Here is a 21,136-nt window from a genome sequence, read left to right on the forward strand (position 1 = left end):
CAGCTGGACCTCAAGCCAAAAAACCCTATAATTTGCATTTGTTCAGAGTCAGATCCATTCTCTTATATGGCTACAGACAAAAGGAATACCTATTTTCCTACACTTCATTCAATCTCAGATAGCCTATCCTAACAAAAACAATCATCAAACTGTATGTTTAGCATACAGATTCTTAACTCTTGCAGAAATTTCTGACTTCACAGCTCCAAATGGTTTGGTCCAAGCTAATTGAACCCTAGGTTGGCCCTACAAAAATTTTCTCATAATTCCTCACAACACCTGTGAAGTTTTTGGAATTGTTCTGGCACCTAATATGATATCTCTTTTACAAAAACTCTAGATCAGGGACTTCATATAACTTTCTTGAGGGATAGATACTTGTTTGGGTCATCTGCAAGACAGAGGACCTAATTATGTTCAGGTGTTGTTCACTTGCTTTTTCAAGCAAAAAAAGAGAAGTAAAAGATTCTGTAATAAAAGGGCATGACCTTTTCAGGGACCTGTATCAATATAAACTCAAATAGGTAGGATCAGGTTCCAAAGGATTCCTGAAAGGGAAACATTTGGGCTAATAATAGCTACTTCCTATGACAATGCCATTTGGATAAACACTGTGACATCACTTATGTCATATACAAGCACACAGCTGAGGTTAACTTGCAACAGTCAGCAACTGAGGATGAATTTACTATATATGAATTTACTATAATTAACTATATATGCATAAGTTAAAGTGCCTTTTAACGCTTATTTTTCATGAGAACAAATTTGGTCAGAAGATACTTGTTTGAGAACTCAAGATTTCTCTGCTTATCTGGGCCCATTATGATGGTTATTTATGAAAGGGAACCTACCAAGTACTGGGTAACTGCTATCAAATTCCTAACCTTGAGAAATATAACAACATTACTGCATTACTCAGTTAAACTGTAAACTCTGCACACTTAAGCTATAACCAAGAGTCATCCTTCGCTGACCTCTTGACACCATGCATGCCAGCCAAGTCTTGGCATTATGGGCCAAGATGACAGAGTTTTATTTTTAAAATAATGCCATTATTAAAATATTGTTATCTTACTTAATAAATTGTATAAGAAGTTAGTAAAGTAAAAGTCATTCACCTCCTGATAAAAATCCATTATTTTCCTCCAACCTAGCAAGTTGTCATATATAAACATGCCTTCACATTGTTGTAAAGGTCATCAATGCCTGTGAAACAGGTAATAAGCACTGAAATGCTGTTGCAGATCTTGAAAAAAAGGAAATTGCAGAATATACAAGAATACTTCCATGTGAACACCTTACCACAATAACACTATTTGGATTTTTCAGTACTTCACTATTTTCAGGAGACAAAACACATGTTGGCATGTCCTTGTTCCAAAATGCAGGCATATGTAATATGTAATCTAATACTCTCATGAGCGAAGAAGTTACTCGTGGTTAACAAGTTTATTACAAAATAATGGTAATACAATTTTTCTTATTCTCTTTTTTGCATTTTTTGAGTTCTCCAGCATTACTGAGAAAGTAGAGCAATAGCAAATGACTGTTATGACCAAGTGTACTTTATTTTTAAACCTAACTGTAGAAATAATTAACCGAAGCTGCTCATGACACAAAAGTATTGTCAAGCCTCTACAACACACCAGTGATTTTACATTAACTTGAGTGTGAATTACTGTTGAAAACTAAAAGGAACAAAGTTCTGTAAGATTTTCTTAAGAGGGACAGATGCCTGTACTGTTTCTGAGATAGAGACCTCTTCAGAGATTTTTCAGATTTTAAATGGAATTACTGTCCATAAATGACACACATTAAAATTCTTTAAATTTACATTTTAAATGTCACTGTTTCAGAGATGTTCTGTATTGGCATCTTCATAGGTACTAACGTGAATATTAAACAAAGCAATTTTCTTACTGTTGTGACTTTTGTAACAAACAGGTCATAGAAGTTGCTTACTATTCTGAAACCCTCTTTTGGACAACTATTGATTGTATGACCTGCTAGAAAACTGGAAAGTCTAAAGGATTCCCCTTTCTCTTCTATGTATCAGTCACCGTTTTACATGCTTACATATATTTTATTTGCCCAACTTCTTTGCCTTATAAACTAAATAACCTCAATATTTTCAATTTTTATTCTTGTGACAGTTTGTTTTATATTCCTAAACTTTCTCCTGCTCTTTTCTGAAATTCTTCTAAATCCTATTACAGAGACAGAGCGAGTACATTTTAGAGTGTTCTGAATTTGGCCATATTCCTAATTTATATAATTACATTAATATCTTCTAGACACCTTTATTTTGATTTTTTGAAAAGCAGATGTATTTTCTTCAACATCATCTTCAGTAAGTTGGGGGGGGGGGGGGAAGGAGATAAGAGAGGAGGGGAAGGGAGGGGAAAAGACAGCTTCTCAGCAACATCTTTAATGTTTTTAATTGTTCCCTCAACTGGTAGGACCAGTAATCTTTGGGTTTGTGTTACCCTTGTGCTTAGGACAACCTTCAGAAATGTGTTGCTGCTTATTGTACCTATAGATAATCGCTGGTAAAAAACTTTATCTTTCATTATTTCTAGCACATTTCTCCCTGTAACATGCACAAATTATGTAGGGATAGACATATTCTCTAAAAATACAAAGTTTCAATTAGCAGCAAATCAGTTTTCTGAAATAGTTTAACAGAGTCACAGCTATAAGTAGAGATAAACTTTGCTGTCATGAGCTTAATAAATGGAGTATTTTGGTGCAACGATTTCAAAGTCATAAATTCAAACTCCTCTGCAAAAAAAGAAACTGAAAGCCCAAGGAAAACGCTACCAATTGCCCACCCCCCTTTTTGTAGGGACTATGGAGAAGGATCCATTCACAAATATTGACCTGTGTGATTAGACAGAAAAAGCAGAAAAATAAGTAAAAGTGACTTGAACAATTTCGAGGCACAAATCACCTGATAAGATGATGAGAATTGTCACACAGCAACTGCCCACCCAATCTATTACCCATTCTTCAAAGTGGCGACTTCCAAAAAACAAAAACAGAAAAGCTATGAGTCATGGCTACATCCCACGAGGTAACATGAAGCTCTTTTAGAATGCACACACTTCCACATCCAATTTAACAGCTGGTCAGAAACTGTCTTCAACTATGTGAATTTTTTTTAAAAGTTTAAGAGTAGATGATGTTAATTCCATTTTATCATCCCATTTGGCTGTCAGACCACCAACGATAGTAGCCCACAAAAGCATCTGTTCCCAGTTCTCAACTGGATGTTCCCAGCTACGTACAGAAGTAAAAGACTAAAACAGGTAATATACTTACTAGCTAGCAAGTGATCCAGGCTTTTCATAAACACTTTGATTTATTACAGAAGAATTCTGCTATACAGCTGATGTGTAACCCACCTTAGAAAATGTACTTCAGCTTCAGCATTGTCAGAAATTTGTTTTCTTTAATCCATCTGATTTACAGGAGTTGTGTATACATAAGTATTGATTCTGATCTTAAAATAACTGTCAGCAGCGGGGGGTGGAGAAGAAGAGAGCTCACTGATTCATTGCAAAATATATTAGGGAGTACTATTGTTCTCCATGAATGATATAGGTTGTAAATGTTTTCATTATCCAAGTTGTAGTACTTTAAGAACACATTTTACGTTTAGTGATTGCAAGATTATTAGTTACAGTATGCTCCACTAATTACATCCAGAAAGTACCTTAATTACCAACCTACTTGAGCAAATTCCCAGAAACTTGAGTTGAAATCCAAACAAAACATTAAAGAGTTTAAAGCTCTCATATAACAGTCATTAACACTGGAGGTATTCTGAAATTAGCATCTCATACATTACATTTCTGTCTTCAAAACAGGACCATCAAACAGCACGGTAATATTATATAGTCTTATTGCTACAAAGTAATAACTTATTTACATTTGACTGCACAGTTAAATTACCTTTTGATATGCACAAGGAAATTTTAATATGGTGCTAAATAACAGCCAAGATGGCTTTGTCAGAAACAACTCATGCCAAACCAGAGTAATTTATTTCTGTGACAGGGTAACGTACCTTTGAATGGGAGATATAATATGTTTTGATTTGAAGCAAGTCTGACACTATTTTAAGTGACTTTCTCTTAAGTAAGCCAAGAAAACATGGTCTAGATTGAACTGCCGTAAGACAGACATAAAGAATAGGGTGGGATAACCCTACTCTAAGAGTATTTATATGATACACTTAAAAACTGAAATGGTATGACACTCGAACACCTGTGTCTCCCATTGTCTATCCTAACTCTGGTACTATTCAACATTCTCACTTATGGACCTGAAAGCAGCAGAAGAGATGAGGGGATTATTAAAATTTGCAGATGACAATAAACCATCATGGCACACAACTTCTACAGGTGGACAGGCTTAGAATTCACAAAGCAAAGACACCGTAGTCCATACAAACTGAAATGTCATATTAAGGCATATGAATTCCACTCACAATCAACATGAGGTCTCTCTCTGGTTTAGGGGCATATATTTAAAAGAAAAGATCTGTCTTTAAAAACAATACAGTGCCTGTATCACTAGTCTGTAACTTTATCCCAACTCAAGGGTATAAAAAAAAGGCTACTTCTCAACATTACTGGCTGACTGCTACAACATGCCTACTACTCCACTCTAAGTCTCACATGTGATGCTGCTGCATAACTGGATGCTACACAAAAGTATATACACGCTTATGCCACAGTTTGTGTGAAAATTCCCTGTGATTTCAAAACAAGAACAATAATGATCCTCAGTGACAAAACTAAATAAATTCTCAGTTAAAATAACATTCTTAGCACATATGCACCATCACACACTGTGCCAGGTTTTCATGAATTCTATGTCAAAGTCTCCACTTCTATGAAACCGCACAGCAGTTTTTGGCTACAAAAGAGATGTGCTCATTGACATCAGTGAACAACTTGGTCTAATGCATGAGATAAGGACAATAATTAGAACCTTAACTTTAATTTAGCCCCCTCAAAAGAAACCCACAAACCTAGAGGTAGAAATGAACACTAAAAAATTATAACAAATAATACTAGTTGCTTGACCTTGCCCAGAATCTGCAAAGCAGTCATATGAATGGCCACTATTTAGTGGTCAAGTTCTTTATTGACTCATGCTTTGTGCATAATTATAGCAACTTTAAGACAAAGGCCTACAAGATGGAAGGAAAATGGAAAATGAATTCTGAACAATAAAACAAAACAGAAATTAGCTTTGCCAGACCTTCCCTGAATACTCAGAGCCAAGGTAAAAAACTTCCGTATGTATAAAAGATTCAAAGGGATTGTTGACAGAGATCCTTAACAAAAATGGCTTTAGGAAAACTACTGCAATTACAATTCAATTCCTCATCCATTATTAAAATTCAGCTGTTATCCCCCTTGTTTGAATGACACATAAACTGTGAACTTAACTACCATAAAATATAAATAAGGCCACAATGTTTTACAGAAAACAAAGATGCAAACATCCCTTATAGAAAATAGAATGCATAATAGTATTATGTGTGAAAATGATGACAGTGTTTTAGAATGTTTAGTACTTTTACCTGGGGCACATTGTATTTACTAGTATAATTTTCAAGAAAAAAAAAGGAAATTAATCACTTGTTCATAAAAATTCTATACAGATGCAATGGAAATAAGTCTTTACAGGAGAAGTTTAGTGTGCAAGAGAAATTATATACAAGTACAGTTATTTATCAAGATGTAGGGTTAAGTTCCCTCCCACATATAAAACTATCAAGGCACAATGTATAAGGTACTTCAAGTGTAGGGAAAAGGGCTTCAGTTGTAGACTGAAGAACTAATCTAAGATCTAATTTTTAGTCGAAGCCAACAACCTAACATTTTTTTAAAGTTCTTCTCACTTGTTTTAGAATTAGGAAAAAAAAACCCAACTCTGAAAAGTAAAAGCTATGCTAAAACTTACCTTCTCCAAAGAGAAAGTCCCAAAGATGTTCTATAAAATTGTAAGATTTCTAAACTGAATAGAGAACATAAAGTATAAATGTAGACCTGATTATAAAAAAATTTGTTTTTTAAAATAATATGCATGAGATCAATTTTTAGATGTTCACAGGCCAGAGCATTATTTCAATGATCCACTTCATTTTTGCAGCAGCTTTGCTGTGTTAACCACCTCAGAGCAAAGACTACTTTCTTTACATGGCTATACAATTTCGTTTAAAATTCAAGACTGGTCAGTCCAATAAAAGTTAACTAGTTATCAAATCCCCTGCTCTAGAATGTAATTTGCAGCTCATAGTTATTATTCTTCACACCCTACAGTTCACCCTCTAATGAATTTAAGTCTGTGTCCAGCACTACACAGGTCAGACTACATGAGCACAAGGTTTCTTAATTCACTGTAGAAGTCTATGAATTCATTAATTTTATGATTCCTTTATAACCTGCACTGAAGCAACATAAACTTGACATGGTGATGCTTTTCCACTGTGCCATATATGAGAACACTGTCAGACGGTCTCCGTGAAGAATGCTACTTGGCATTAAGGAAAAAAATATCCTTGATCATGAGGTAGGTTAAATTTACTTCTAAGGTGCGGTGGAAGTGTGGATGCTAAATTAAGGGGAGTGAATTTTCCAAATGTATAGAAGAATGGCGTTTAGCAACACAGCAACTGAAAAATTTTTCAGTAAGTGGAAAGTTTGCTTGTATTTATTTACAGAGATCTTTGAAACTCAAATTCCTAGTTAGCATTTTAAAAGGAGATAAAACAAGAGTCAAGTAGAAACACAGAATGAAAAGGGCCTCACGCATTAACATCTCCTTAGGCAGAAAAAAAAAAAATCTGCAGCAAATAGCAACTGAGTAATGTTAATATCATACCAAAAGTTTCTATTGGGTGATATGTAAGTGCTTCAGGAATATAGTTTTCAATATGCAGTACTCAGAAAACCAATAATAATAATAAATAAATACTGACCTAGATCTCAATTCAGGAAAACCCTTCATCTAACATTAATAACAAAGGACAAGGTGACTTAGGCTTTCCTCTAATAAGTTGGTGCTTACATCCCAATAACTGCAAGGATAGCAACACTAAGCAGTAATAGCCAAATACAATACTGACCAAGTACTGCAAGACAACTAGATTTTTTTTGACAAGAAATCAATAGGATTTCAGAACAAGTCTCCAGGGAAGAGTAAAACCTGCAGTGCAGGAGAACATATGGCACGCTCCCATCCTCCTTGCTGGTAACTCCTACTCCAGCACACACTCCTTCCCAAATGCATATATATTTTTGCTTTGCTCACATACAGTGCTAGAGGGAGGGGGAAAAGACTGAGTGCAGTTCATCTTCCAGCTTCCCTTCTTCCCCATTCTCGGAAGGAAAGAGCTGCACAAAAATAAGCACCATCTGAGTTCTGGAAAGGGAATACGTATCAGCACCCAATAACCGTTGTTACATGTATCCTTTATGATCAAAGAGAACAGAATGAAAATATCAACACACTGCCCCTCTAGCTTAGGGCATGAGCACACGCTTCCATGCTTATGTTCCTTAAGACTAACAGAGACAGCAACAGTAGTACGCACTTCAGCATGGTTCAGCAACCAGAGTACAAGGGATATATTTTGGCATGAACTAATTCTGGCTAGATTAAACAAAACACTGTAACAGCCATCTTTGCTACTATGTTATCTCTATTACGCTGTAGAGGTGCTCCCTAAAATGTGGGTTTCTAAAGTGTATGCTCAGGTACTTCCCAAGTAGTCCTGTTTTTCCAACAGTATTCACCAAGGAATTCATCGCTCCCTCCTGAGTTATAAAGCCTTTCACTCTGGAAAGCGCACCATATAAGGGGTAAAACTACTTCTCTGAAAATGAACCAGGTGGACTCACAAAAATCTGCACATTTGGATCTCTGGCATGAGATGTCTTCAAAAATCGCTATGCTTTCCTTTCTTCTGCAGTCCCAACATGTTTGCCCAATAGAAATGCTGGATCTGCCTCAGGATTTAACTTACTGATTATTCAAGTAACTGTTCAAACAATCTTCACTTTATTGTACATAAAGAAATACTACACTGTTAAAGAGCTTGTAAAATTGTCGCTATCAAAATTCTTCGAAGTACATTTAATGAAAACTTGACGATTTTTATCATATTACAAAACTGGGTCAAGTTAGAAAGGTAAGATACAATTTAACTTCATACATTTAATAAAATATCACAAACATATAAACTTATGAAACCTAGAAAATTGAGCAGCAAAACCAATATGTGCCTTTTGTTGTTTTTATAAAGCTGCATTTTATGATAGTTGCTGCAGCTTTTTTTTTCCTTTTTTTTTTTAATTCAGACTAGCAAACATAAAGCAGCACCCTGTCAGAAGAAAAACAGTAAAGTAAAAAATGACAGTTTAGATAGCGATGAATTCTATGGGAAAGGCATTGAGAGAGGTCATGGCACAAAAATATTTGGGGAAAATCAGGCACAGTTTTCAATTAACAAAAGCTTAATGACTTTAAGGACTAAACTCTTTCCAGTCAAATATGGATAACAGACATAGTTGCAGTAATATTATTGTTTACTTAAGTTAATTCTACCTCTTCCCAAAGAACTTTAAGATACATTAAAAAGGCAACAACTCCCTATTAGGTATTAGAATTTCAGTCAACACCATTACTAAACACTTGTATATACCATATGCATCAGATTAATATTTCATGAATTATTGAAGATTGATTAAATATGCATGTGTCTATCCAAGCAGGTTTTTCCTCAAAACACAGTCACGTGCTTTCTGCTATTTTCAATATTTGCTTGAAGTCAGTGCTTTTTAGCCTATGCCTCATATCAACTAATTATGAATTCCTTACACCATGGCATACTACCTGCCACCGAGGGAAGGGAAAAGGGAAGACTGTTTCATGCTTCATTTGCTATTGACAACATCTCACTGCGGCTGTCTATTTTGCAGTTTGACAAAAACTACTCTGTGGAACACATGTCCAGCAGGCATACAATTAATAGCTAAGAGCACTAAGAGATGATCAACGAGACACATCACTCTGTTGGCCAAGCGACCCAAACCCCTGAGCCAACACCTACTCCAGCAGGGTACAGGGGACAGACACTAACAGCAGCAGCTCCTGGTTCTGCTGTACTTGCCTAATTAGGTCGTCCCTTGTCCTCACTCCCACACTCAGAAACTTTCTGCTGAACATAAATTAAAGAACTGACTAACTAAAGAACATTCATTTTACAATGCTTATTCTACTTTAACTGCAATATATTTCAACAGATAAACAATTACAGTTGCAGATATTACTGGGTGAGAAAACAGAAGGTTCCAGTATCTCTTCAAGAAAAAAAATGTTATTTGTGGGAGGGGAAGCATTTTCACGAAACAAGGCCTGTTGAAAGGGGCCAGTGCTGCCTAATCGTTAAAGTATAGAAACTTGCAAACCCAAATACTTTGTTAAGAACCTTCCTGCTTACTTCTTGTCATTTAGAACTTCTTTATATTTGCTCACCTGTGGAATGAGGTTTGCTAATACCTGTCTAAACCACCTACTACACCAGTTTGTGAGGAATTTTCTAAAAGATGCTGCAAAATTACAAACCAGAACCGTTCATAAAAGAGGATCAATATTCAGAAAGTAACATGTGACACGGGGTCCTCTGCACATTTACAACAGTAAATTATATTCTAATACTGAGCAGGAAAGCCCTAGATATTACTTTTACTTGAAAATCCTTCCATTTTCAAAATGTTGCTATTAAACTTGCCCGTATGTTCCAATTACTACAGCTCTCCTGAGTCCTATATTAATGGCAGCTGAAAATAATCTTGGAATATGGATATTCAAAAAAGTTGCTATTTGAACTATATTAGCACAGTGAAGATCCATTCACAGAGCAAAAACCTGTTGCACTGAAAAGAGAAACTATCACAAGTTAACTTGCTATTTCTGCCTCATTTTGCCTCTTTTTTCTTTTTTTTCTTTTTTTGCTTTCAGTACCATCCTAATTTCCACATACACAATGTTTTAAAGATCAAGTATCTTAAGTGCTGGAGTTATAACAAATGAAAAGAGCCCAAGTACTGAACAGTCAGTCACACACTATCATTTCTACCTGCATTCACAATGCCTCAGGTTACAGCCACTTAGATTCCTAATCATTTGTTAACAAGGCCTCCATATTTTCCCTCTACATCAATATTGGAGTAAAATATCCATTCATCTCAAATAAAGAGGTACCTTTTAAAACTTGTTAAGGTTTTTACACTCAAAGCATATCTCCTCTGATTTCGCAGCATGACCTCTTAAGAAAGAGATGTCAAACATCTAATAAAACAAGTACCACTACAGCTAATATGTTTCCTTGCCTGTTCTTGGATTATCACCTTTTGCCATAGTCACCTATATAACACACTTTATATTCCACTAGTTTTGGTGATCTTTTCTTTCTGGCTACATGAAGTTTTCTTGTGTTGTACGAATGGTTCCAATGAGAAAATATACCTATTCAGTGTAACACAGTGAGATGAAACAACAGCTGGAGATGAAATTTAGAGATGACCAACAAAACAGATTTTTTTGTTGTTGTAAAACATCTAAAGAAGCATTAACACACAGGAATAATTAATGGTTTCTCTTTTCCTATGGATTTTGAAACACTTTTTGCACCTGTATAATAAAACACAGAGCTAACACCTGAAGAATTATGCACAGAAACACCTTAAAGTATTTGTATTTTTATTATTAGTTGTTGTTGCTGCTGCTGCTGCTACTAAAAACATTTTAACATGTTTTATGCCAATATTTCACCTTTCTTTTTTTTTAATGCACTTTTTTAGCCCTCTACATGCAGAGGTTGCAAGCTGCAAAATAAAAGTTAACTATATTGAAGACAGACATTCATTTTAGCTGTTCCAAGATTCAAAACATTCTATCATCTGTTCCTATGGAAACTGAAAGGATATTCTAGGTTATATCAGTATCAGCCGATTATGTTGCAGAGAAATCTGTGGTTTATTTTAATCCATAGTTCAGAGGTATAAAATCATGCTTAGTGTTTAGCTTGGTGATTTTGAATTACTGAAGCATGGTTAACACTTCAGTTCCATTAGATCATACTTTAAGATAAAATGAACTATTTTTAGACCACAATAGTAAAGGGAAAATAATATAGGATTTGGTTAATCCCCGTGAAGTTTACCATTCAGATGTAGGATATAACTAACACATACCTGGAAGATATTTTTTGGTTGTTAGACGAGCCGTACATTGCTGTATCACATCTTAGCAGAATCGTTCAAGGAAGAAATAATTTAGATTTATCAAAAACTCCTTCAGTAGTGCCATGCACCAGATGGCCAGATGAAGGAATCTGATTTAGTCAGTTAACAAGATCACGAAAACCATAACCATAATATTGAAGATGAAAAATAAAATTGAATAATGCAACATGAGTATGTTTCTGTGACAAAGAAACTTAAAGGTTAGGGTAGAGTAAAACTTGTAAAGACAGATAAACACATAAAGCTAAAAGTTCTCTATATGCATACAGAACTATTGTAAAAGAAAAAACATAAACAGTATAAGCTAGTAAGATTTTAATTAGACTCAAATGCCACTGTGATCTTTTACAACGAAAGCCAATAAGAGCTATAACATGTTGAAATAAGTCTTTACTGTCTACATTAGAATTACAAAAAGCAGTGAAACGGGTGGCTAACATGAATTTAAATAAAAAGCTTTGGATCTCATCGTCTGTCATCACTAAGCAAAATTAGATGATTTAAAGTTAACTATAGCTACCACCCTCACCCTATGCCAAAAGTAGCAAGCAGGTTCAAATTTTCCTTTTTACTTCAGTCTTCTTACTCTCAGTTGAAGTAATTGACTTCAGACTGGATAATCAAAAATGCCTTCCATTTCTATACCATATTGCAGTCAATCACTTTATTATGAAATAGCTGTCTCAGTCTAGTTTCCATCAGGATCTCCTCCAGGGAATCAAGATTGTGGAATAATAAGGAAACGTAACATCTACTGCCTAAAGTCTACTATACTGGTTAAATTTTTGACAGTGATGAGGTAAAATTCCAGCTTCTAGTAGAAATAAATGTCAGAATAAAAAAAAAAGAAAAAAAGAAAAAAGAAAAAAGAAAAAGCAATTACTACTCTTTGACTTAAACCCCCCCCCATACTCTGGGTAGCATTTCAACTCTCCTTTTTCCAGCCTTTTTATGAGGGTAACCAACAGTATATGGATAAAAAGGTGACTGATTATATGCCAAATTGGAGGGGTTCTTTTCTCATATTTTTCTACTTTATTTGCCATTATAATGATAATTTTGTAATTATGTGTACATATGCAGTAAAATGTCAAAAAATGTAAAAGCAGCAAAGGGCAGGCAAAAACATCTGGAAGTTGAATTTTTTCTTTTGACTAGTGCAATGCATGAGTGTAGGCAACATAACACATCCTAAGCTAAATGAACTAAAGATAAACATTAAGAGGCCCACTCTACCAACTATGGAGTTGGAATACACGAAGTGACATTCTCCTATGACATTAGACTTTGTTCTACAGCCAAACACTTCTCCACAGAGCCCACAACTTCAGACAGCACATTCATACACTTGCACAGCCCATTTTACTATAAAGCATTCAAATCTGAAGATGACACTAAACTAGCAAAAACTAATAAGCATGCTTTGATTTAAATCAAAGTGTTAACATATCATAAACTAATCTAGCAAAAAGGATGTTTCAGTGAAACATATACTCTTGCTAAAGTACACAAGATTGAAAACGAGAAACTCAAGATCACAGGACCTTGCCCACACAGTAGTGCTGCAAGGGCCATCCATGCCTTTAGCAGTAATAATTAGAACTCAAGAATGCAACATTATCACATTTTTGCAAGTGTCACCAAAAAATATAAAAAACAGGACCCAACGCCAGCCATTCCTTGTATCTGAGTATCTCAAACACCTCCAAGTGTATTTGCACGACTGGAAAATCCTGCCACAGACTAATAAAGAGCATGTATTGTTTAAGATCCTTGACATTGGATTAAATGCTGCCCTATGAAGGATTTAAAATTAATTTCACCAATCTTGCCATAACAGTGCAAGTTGTACTACATAAGCATTCAGGTCAGAGGACCCTGAAATGAAATAAATTATGCAACTTCTTGATGATCATGTCTGGAAAAATGGTCAATTATGTGCATACTTTCCCCTCCAATCCCTTGGGGATAACAAAGAAGACCTATTGTTAGAGATCCTTGACAGGAGATTAAATGCTGGTCTATGAAAGATTTCCGATTAATTTCACCAATTTTGCCATAACACTGCAAGATGTACTACATAACCACCTAACTTAGGGAACCCTGAACTGAGATAAATTGGGCAACTTCTGGATAATCACCTCCAGACAACTGGTTAATTACACAGATACTTCATCCTTCCATCACTTTTCTCAGGTGCTAAATAGGGTTAGTCAAGAACAATTATGCATACACATCTAGTTAGTAATTTTTTAATGTGAAAAAATTGCTATACTTGTTGCAGAGACAACTTCGAAGAAAGGTTCAGTATGAAAAAGAATGCAAAACAGAACAATTGGCAAAATTCTACTCAGTGAGTTACAAAATGAAAATTCAAAATGCCCCCAAATATGCTAAAAGTGACAACAGTATAAAGATGTTACACTGAAATTAATTGAGACATTTTTGTTCAGATTGTATTGTTTACATACTTGTCCTGTGTTTACAAATCCAGCATTTGAACATCTTGCACAAGTAGAGTTTAGGATTTATTGGGGGGAGGGGGGGGTCCCCTCTTTTTTATTCTGTGAGGTTACAATTAGTAAGGCTTTTCATTTGGGAAAAAAAATAAATATGTATTAAAAAAACCCTACAGACACAATTTAACATTCATTTGGACAAAGGGGTATTAAGCTTACACTTACTTTTTGCTTTCTCTAACACTACCAGGAAACTTCACTACATGACCACCAGGACGATTTTAGTGAATTATCAGTGAATTTAACACTCTCCAGATCCATGCTATGCAGGAAAATAAATTTGCCAGCACCTTAAATAAGGGAATCTGGGCAACAAACATCACATAATTTATCCAAAACCTTCCTTAAAAAAAAAAATTAGTCAGACACCTATAGATCACTCCAGGAGACCAAGAAGGAAAATTTTTAAGATCTGTGGTCAGAGATACAAAATGTTACTGTAACACACAGAAGGACAAACTGTGTTTAAGGTACAAACCCAAGGAAATCTGAGTTCTACTCTCATCTTCACACCATGTCTTGTTTGACCTAAATGGATATTTTATATTTTAATCAATCTTTAATGATACCATAGCCCTTACCAACTATATCCTAATTACTAAAGTTTCTATCAGTAAAGTCAAAAGCAAGAGCATCAGTTCCTAACTCATTTCACCGATAGGAGGACATACATGCAAAAATCCATCCTTCTTACGCAGAGGAGACCCATAACTGTAACCCTAATGCTACCAACCTTATCGTTACCTGATGGAACTAAGTTTGGGCATCCCTGGCTGTAAGAAGAAAGTCCCACTGTTTAGTCCTAAACTCCTTGCTAACTTTCCTTCACGCTGTAAGGAAAGCATGACAATATATAGCAGAAAGGGTTTGAAGTGTGAGCTAAGCTGCAGAGAAAGTTTTCTTCAAGTATGGCAGCCTCAACACTGTGTCTGACAAAACTGTTCTACCTGGAATTGAGCTATGATAATCTTAACAAATTTCACTTGTTCCAAATAATTTCTTAATATTCAGATCCGCTTTACAAAATATACCACTGTTGAATAGAGAGGTAAAGTGGCATCAAGAGCAAATCTAGATTCCTCTGCCCAGGGTTCATCCTGTGAGCAAAAGAAATGCTGGGGATGCTTCAGGTTGCAAGATGGATAGATACCTTTTTTTTTTTAAGCAGAAAACATTGCTGTCTCCTCTTAGAATGGTGACTTCAATAAAGTTCTTGATGTATCTGTGAAAGCAGCCTCTCCCGCTTTTCTAAACAATCTGCCATTAACCTGCTTACAGTGTGAAGGAAAGTTAGCAAGGAGTTTAGGACTAAACAGTAATAACAGGGTTTGAATCCATTTTCTTGATACTGTTCTGTGGGTCACGATAGAGCATCAATCTGTGCTATGTACACTAACAGTGAGTAAAAAGCATACCCAACAATAAAAAAACCTGCTCGAGCCACTGGTATTCCTGCTTGATCAGGTTTGGTATTATTTGTATTACTTTTGTCAACAAGAGCAAAGAGGGCTTACACTTTCTAAAAGGATTAGGAAGACAAGCATGGTTGGCAGCTCTGTGAAAGCCTGTTAAGTCTAGACATGCTGACAGACACTTCTAGTTTATACCCAGATGGCAGCTTTAAAGATACCACCATGAATGAGTGGAAGCCTTCACTTCTGAAGCAGTCAATGGCTAATGCCACACTTCTAAAGGAAGAGGGAAAGAGAGATTTCATTTCTTCTGAGAAATACACAAATGCTAGTGATAGACATGCAATAAAAATGTGAATTACGCTGTACAGAAAAAGACAATGTATCACTTAGTGGTAAGTATCTGCTTTCATGTCCTACTGCTGGCAGTTATTTGGGGGAATCTGGGCACAGCTCATTAGCATGTGATTTATACATCATTAAATAAATAATCAAAGTAACAAAAATAGTTTCTTACCTAAACAAAGGATATGTATCAAAATGTTGAAAGGGTCACTTAAAACTTTTTAGCTCTGTTCTTTTTGTCAGAGTAACTTATAGCAGCATCTCTGAAAAAAAAGCTAAATTCTAGAGAAGACATTCAGCAAATTCTAGTGACTTCTGCTTAAAAGGAGACACTTATAGTTTTACTTTTTTTTATGTATTGCCACTTAATGCTCCTCTCTCAGGTGGACACTGAAATACTGTAAAATGGAGAAGTAAGACTAACTTTCTTCTTAAGGAATTGCTGAAAAGTGCTAGATGAAATACAGAAATATAGCTTACTGTTACATATGCAACTGATCTTACATATTATTTACACAGCAGATCAAAACAAAGGTGCAAACTAAAACTGCAATTGCAAATACGAATATCAAATACCTGAAGAACTACCTGGACAAATACAAATACAGATACACTATTCTCAAAGGTACAGACTTAGCTACCAGAATAGATACTAGCAGGAAGACAGCCCATCTGAGGAATTCTGTGGTACAAAATGCTGAAGAAAAGATGAAGATCCCATGTTCTCTTACGGAAATCTCAGGGCTTGGAAGCTATAAATGTAAATCAGCTTGTCAATAAAACACACTGCTACAATAATAAGAATCAAAGACATACTATCTGCTAGTCATATTACAAATTCTAGATTTCTTGGGCAATGCCTGCATGCGTATTTTCTAAAGCACACCATTTTTCCAACATTAAATCCACGAATCATACACAACAACAAACCTGTGAAGCATACCCCAACACCTCTTCAGGAAAACATCCCCACTTCTGAAATGACTAAGCATTCATAATGTTCTTCTAAACAATCTTCCATTTGCTGGAAACAGGCCCCTGGCTAAAGCACAACAGGCATACACTTTAATAATCTCTTGATTACCTGGATACAGCCTGGAACACCAAATAAATCTGTCTATTTTTCAAGTGGAGTGGGATTGATTTCCCCAGGGTTTCTTTGTCAGTTCCGTTTTAGTACTTAATATGAAGAGAAAATTATCAGAGAAGGTCAAATCTGACATGAAAAACTAGAAGGAGTACACACTGATAAAGACTTTTGCTACATTTAAAATAAACGTCCACTTGGTTTTTCTTAGGCCCTATCTTTGTTCAGTCTTAATTTAACATCACATATGCTTCATAGCTTGTAACAAGCCCAATAACAGCTTGGCAACATGCTCAAATAGCCAGGAATTTCAACATTTGAATAGTAATCAAATAAAAAATGGGCTATTTTTTCCTACCATTTTGCTATCAGTAAACAGCCAAAGGTATTTACCACAATCATGACTTCCTACTGCAGAAAATTACTTGAAATCAGAGGTCTAAGTAAAAAGTTTATCCTCAAGTTTTAATCCTCAAATATCTAACCAAGCCAATTTAATAAAGAGATATTCCACTCTGTATATGTTCTATTTTCATGTCAACCTTCAATACTATGAACAAATGCTATATTGACTTACAGGTAAGATTAACTGTTGGCAACAAACAGCATAAAAATGTCTTGTTCTAATCCTTTTTGTTCTCTAATTTAAAACCCAAATTTGACAGAAACTTGTACTAGTTTTTTCCTCTTACTGTAGTAACAGGGATTTAAAATAATATTTTTTTTAAAGAATACTAAAATACATGGACAAAAGAACATGTATTTTTAAAAAGGCAAGAAGACAGCACTAACGATATAACAAATAGTTAAATAATAAATATAGCCAGGTTATTAAAAATGTAGATAATTACATTTAGTATGGATGAATGTAATTATGCATATTCATTTTGATATTCCCTACAGTGAATATTTACCTCAAAGTTTAAAATGCCCTTTAAAGTTTTAACAGGAAATCTTTCAAATTGTTTCAATATATTACTGCACAGCTAAAATGTAGAAATCTTCTTACAGTTTTAAGAAACTGCATTTTTCAGATTTATCTATAAAGCTTGGCAATATTGGAAATGTACTACATGGTGCTTAATGCAAAGTCCTACCAATCATCAAGCTTTTATCACAGTATTTAGAGTTAAATTATTCATATCAGCACTTACTTTCTCCCAAATTTCAGGGTCTGATCCTGCAAAATTTTATTCTTGCAAATATTGTACAAAGACAGTTTTATCAATTTCTTTGGCTATTGTCATGTGTGAGAATTTCACACGTACAACTTTTTTCATGTTTAATCTCCATTAGACAATGCTACACAAAACAAAGGAAATGAGAGTACTTTTATTCTTCACTTTTGAAAGGAAGTAAAGAAAGTGTATTTTACCTGAGTCTCCACACCTTGCTCAAGCAACCTTTTAGCCTGATTTTCCACCTCAAGCCGAGCTCTTGCAATAAAAAGCAGCTCATTTTCAATTACTTCTATTCCAGAGAGATCTATCCCTTGAGAAAGGTAATCTATAAAAGCAACAAAACACTGATAAGCATGACATAGGATAATGGAACATTTTAAACATGCTAAAACATTTAGAAGTTATGGTAGTTCCAAGGGACATTTTTGCATGCAACACTTGATAATAGGGTACATCAAAGTAATGTATTATACCAGAAAAACTGAAAATTGAAAGATTATTACTCAAATATATTTCACTGGACTTCTCTAGACCCAGACACTGTGGAAGAGGTGCACAGCATGAGTTCTAGGAACTCCAGAATCTCAGTCACAGGGCAAGAAGGGGCAAGAACTCATCTCCTTGTCCCAAAGGATTAACCAGATAATTAAACTTCTCTAACCAGATGTCTGAATAAGCATAATTTGCTCTAAGATCTGAAATTCCAGATGTATTATACATTAAGAGATTTAAATTATACTTCATATATTTAAATTGCACTTCTAAATATTTGGGATCAAACACAGAATAATGGCCAGAAAAGAAAACAGGGGGGGAGGGGTGGGGTGGGTTTGTTTTTTTTTTTCATTTTTAATCACAGAAACATCACAAGATTTATTATCATTGTGGAAACCACCATCAGTAGGGCATCTACAGATTACTGGGCTGGACTGGCAACTGCAGCAAGAAAATCTATTCAAGCTCAACTTTTGTCACTGCCTATGTAGATTTGGCCAAGTCACTTCATCTTTCACCAACAGGCACATAGTAATGAGAGCACTCCAGCAAGTAGAAAACCCCACACATCATCTCCCTTTATCAAAGTAGGTTTGAATCTGTGATATCCTTTCTCCCAGTGTGCTGGTTTTGGCTGGGATGGAGTTAATTTTCTTCACAGTAGCTAGAATGGGGACATGTTTTGGATTTGTGCTGGGAACAGTGTTGATAACACAGGGATGTTTTCGTTACTGCTAAGCCCTGCCTACCCAGAGCCAAGGGCTTTTCTGCTCCTCACCCCACCCCACCAGCGAGGAGGCTGGAGGGGCACAAGGAGTTGGGAGGGGACACAGCCAGGACAGCTGACCCCCACTGACCAGAGGGACATTCCAGACCATAGGACGTCATGCTCAGCGTATAAAGCCAGGGGAAGAAGAAGGAAGGGGGGATGTTCGGAGTGATGGCATTTGTCTTCCCAAGTGTCATGGTTTCAGCCCAGCTGGTAACAAAGCACCATAATAAAAAGGCAGGCTTGTGGGTCGAGATAAGGACAGGGAGGGATCACTCCCTGGTTATGGTCACAGGCAAAAGACAGGCTCAACTTGGGGAAGAAACAAAATCAAAACAAAACAAGGATATTAGGAAGTAAAACCAAAACTTAAAACACCTTCCCCCACCCCTCCCTGTTTCCCAGGCACAGCTCCACTCCCGGTTCTCTCTCCCTCCTCCCCCTGGCGGCGCAGGGGAACAGGGGACAGGGGTTGGGGTCGGTTCCTCACCCCTTGTCTCTGCCCGCTCCTTCCTCCTCAGGGGGAGGACTCCTCACTCCTCCCCTGCTCCACTGTGGGGTCCCTCCCACGGGACACAGTCCTGCACGAACTTCTCCAGCGTGAGTCCTTCCCCCGGGCTGCAGTTCCTCACAAAATTCCCCGGTGTGGGTCCTTCCCATGGGCTGCAGTCCTTCAGTCCCAGGCTGCCCCAGCGCGGGCTTCCCCAGGGAGCGGCGGCCATCTTGGGGGGCATCCACCCCCTGCTCCGGCGTGGGCTCCTCTCTCCCCGGGCTGCAGGTGGGCACCTGCTCCCCTGCTGCCCTCCGTGGGCTGGGGACACACAGCCTGCCGCCTGGTCTCCCCACGGGCTGTGGGGGCAGCCCCTCCTGCCCTCCTTCCTCACTGCCCTCGGTATCTGCAGAGGGGTTCCTCTCCCATCCCAATACCCTCCTGGCTGCAGGTTCCCCCTCTGAAATCCGCTCTCCCAGAGGCGATCCCGCCGTCGCTGACGGGCTCGGCCTGGGCCAGAGCCGGGTCCGGCTCCCAGCCGGGGAAGCTTCCAGCAGCTTCCAGCAGCAGCCGGCCCTGCGGCCCCTACCCCGCTACCAAAAAAACACACCACACACACCCATAACACCAAGTCACCATTAGGCGTGATGGAGCCCTGCTTTCCTGGAGATGGCTGAACACCTGCCTGCCCATGGGAAGTGATGAATTAATTCCTTGTTTTGCTTTGCTTGTGGCTTTTGCTTTACCTATGCAGCCTCCAAGAAGGCCCTCAAAAATTGTCAATGCAATTGCCAACCTATTAAACTGTCTTCATCTCAACCCTCAAGTTTTCTCACTTCTACCCTTCTGATGCTCTCCCCCATCCCACTGTGAGGGAGGTGGGCGAGCGGCTGTGTGGTGCTTAGTTGCCAGCTGGGGTTAAAACATGACACCCAGGCACATTCACTTTCTTTTAAAGGGAGCGACATTGTAATGCATGCTCTTTGGACTATTTAGGCTTTTCACATAGGACAATTTTAGATCTAAAACATAACCTAGGGTGTAAAAACAAGATTTTCACATTCACTGAGGTCCCTGACCTCTACGTTCCCTCCTGTTGACTCTTTGCCTGATCTTGCACTCCTGACTTAACTAGTGACCCATCTGTGAGAGAAGGGCTGGAGGATGCCTCTTCCCAGATGTCTTTGATTTCTTAGTGACACTCACTTGGGATGCAGGAACTGTGTATTCAACTTCCTTCAGGCTAATGAAGACCTACAGTTTAGACTGGGCTAGAACTCAAATCATTCAAATACTACACAATTACAACCATAACTATTGCACATTTTTGCAAATCAAACTGACTATGGCCACTGCTCTGAAATCCATGTTCCTGGAACATGCACGACCTGAGAACAATCACTGCTTTAGGCTCCTCCAAGAACAGACACACCTCTCCACTTAAAACTCTGAATTACAACATAAATTAGGTGGGAACTAGTGATTAAATTTATACAACGAATGCTTCT

At 37.0% G+C, this 21,136-nt stretch overlaps 1 protein-coding gene across 4 annotated transcripts in view; it reads right to left on the reverse strand.

Annotated features, from left to right (window-relative positions):
• COG5 (component of oligomeric golgi complex 5) overlaps positions 1 to 21,136 on the reverse strand; it is a 193,519-nt gene that overhangs the window by 91,257 nt on the left and 81,126 nt on the right. For all 4 annotated transcript variants that reach the window (XM_049814169.1, XM_049814170.1, XM_049814172.1 and 1 more), the window contains one exon: positions 18,069 to 18,199. In XM_049814169.1, coding sequence (XP_049670126.1) covers positions 18,069 to 18,199 — 131 coding nt within the window. The remainder of the gene's footprint in view (positions 1 to 18,068; positions 18,200 to 21,136) is intronic.

Source organism: Accipiter gentilis, chromosome 11 (assembly GCF_929443795.1).
Source record: "Accipiter gentilis chromosome 11, bAccGen1.1, whole genome shotgun sequence".
In the NCBI taxonomy this organism is placed as follows: domain Eukaryota; kingdom Metazoa; phylum Chordata; class Aves; order Accipitriformes; family Accipitridae; genus Astur; species Astur gentilis.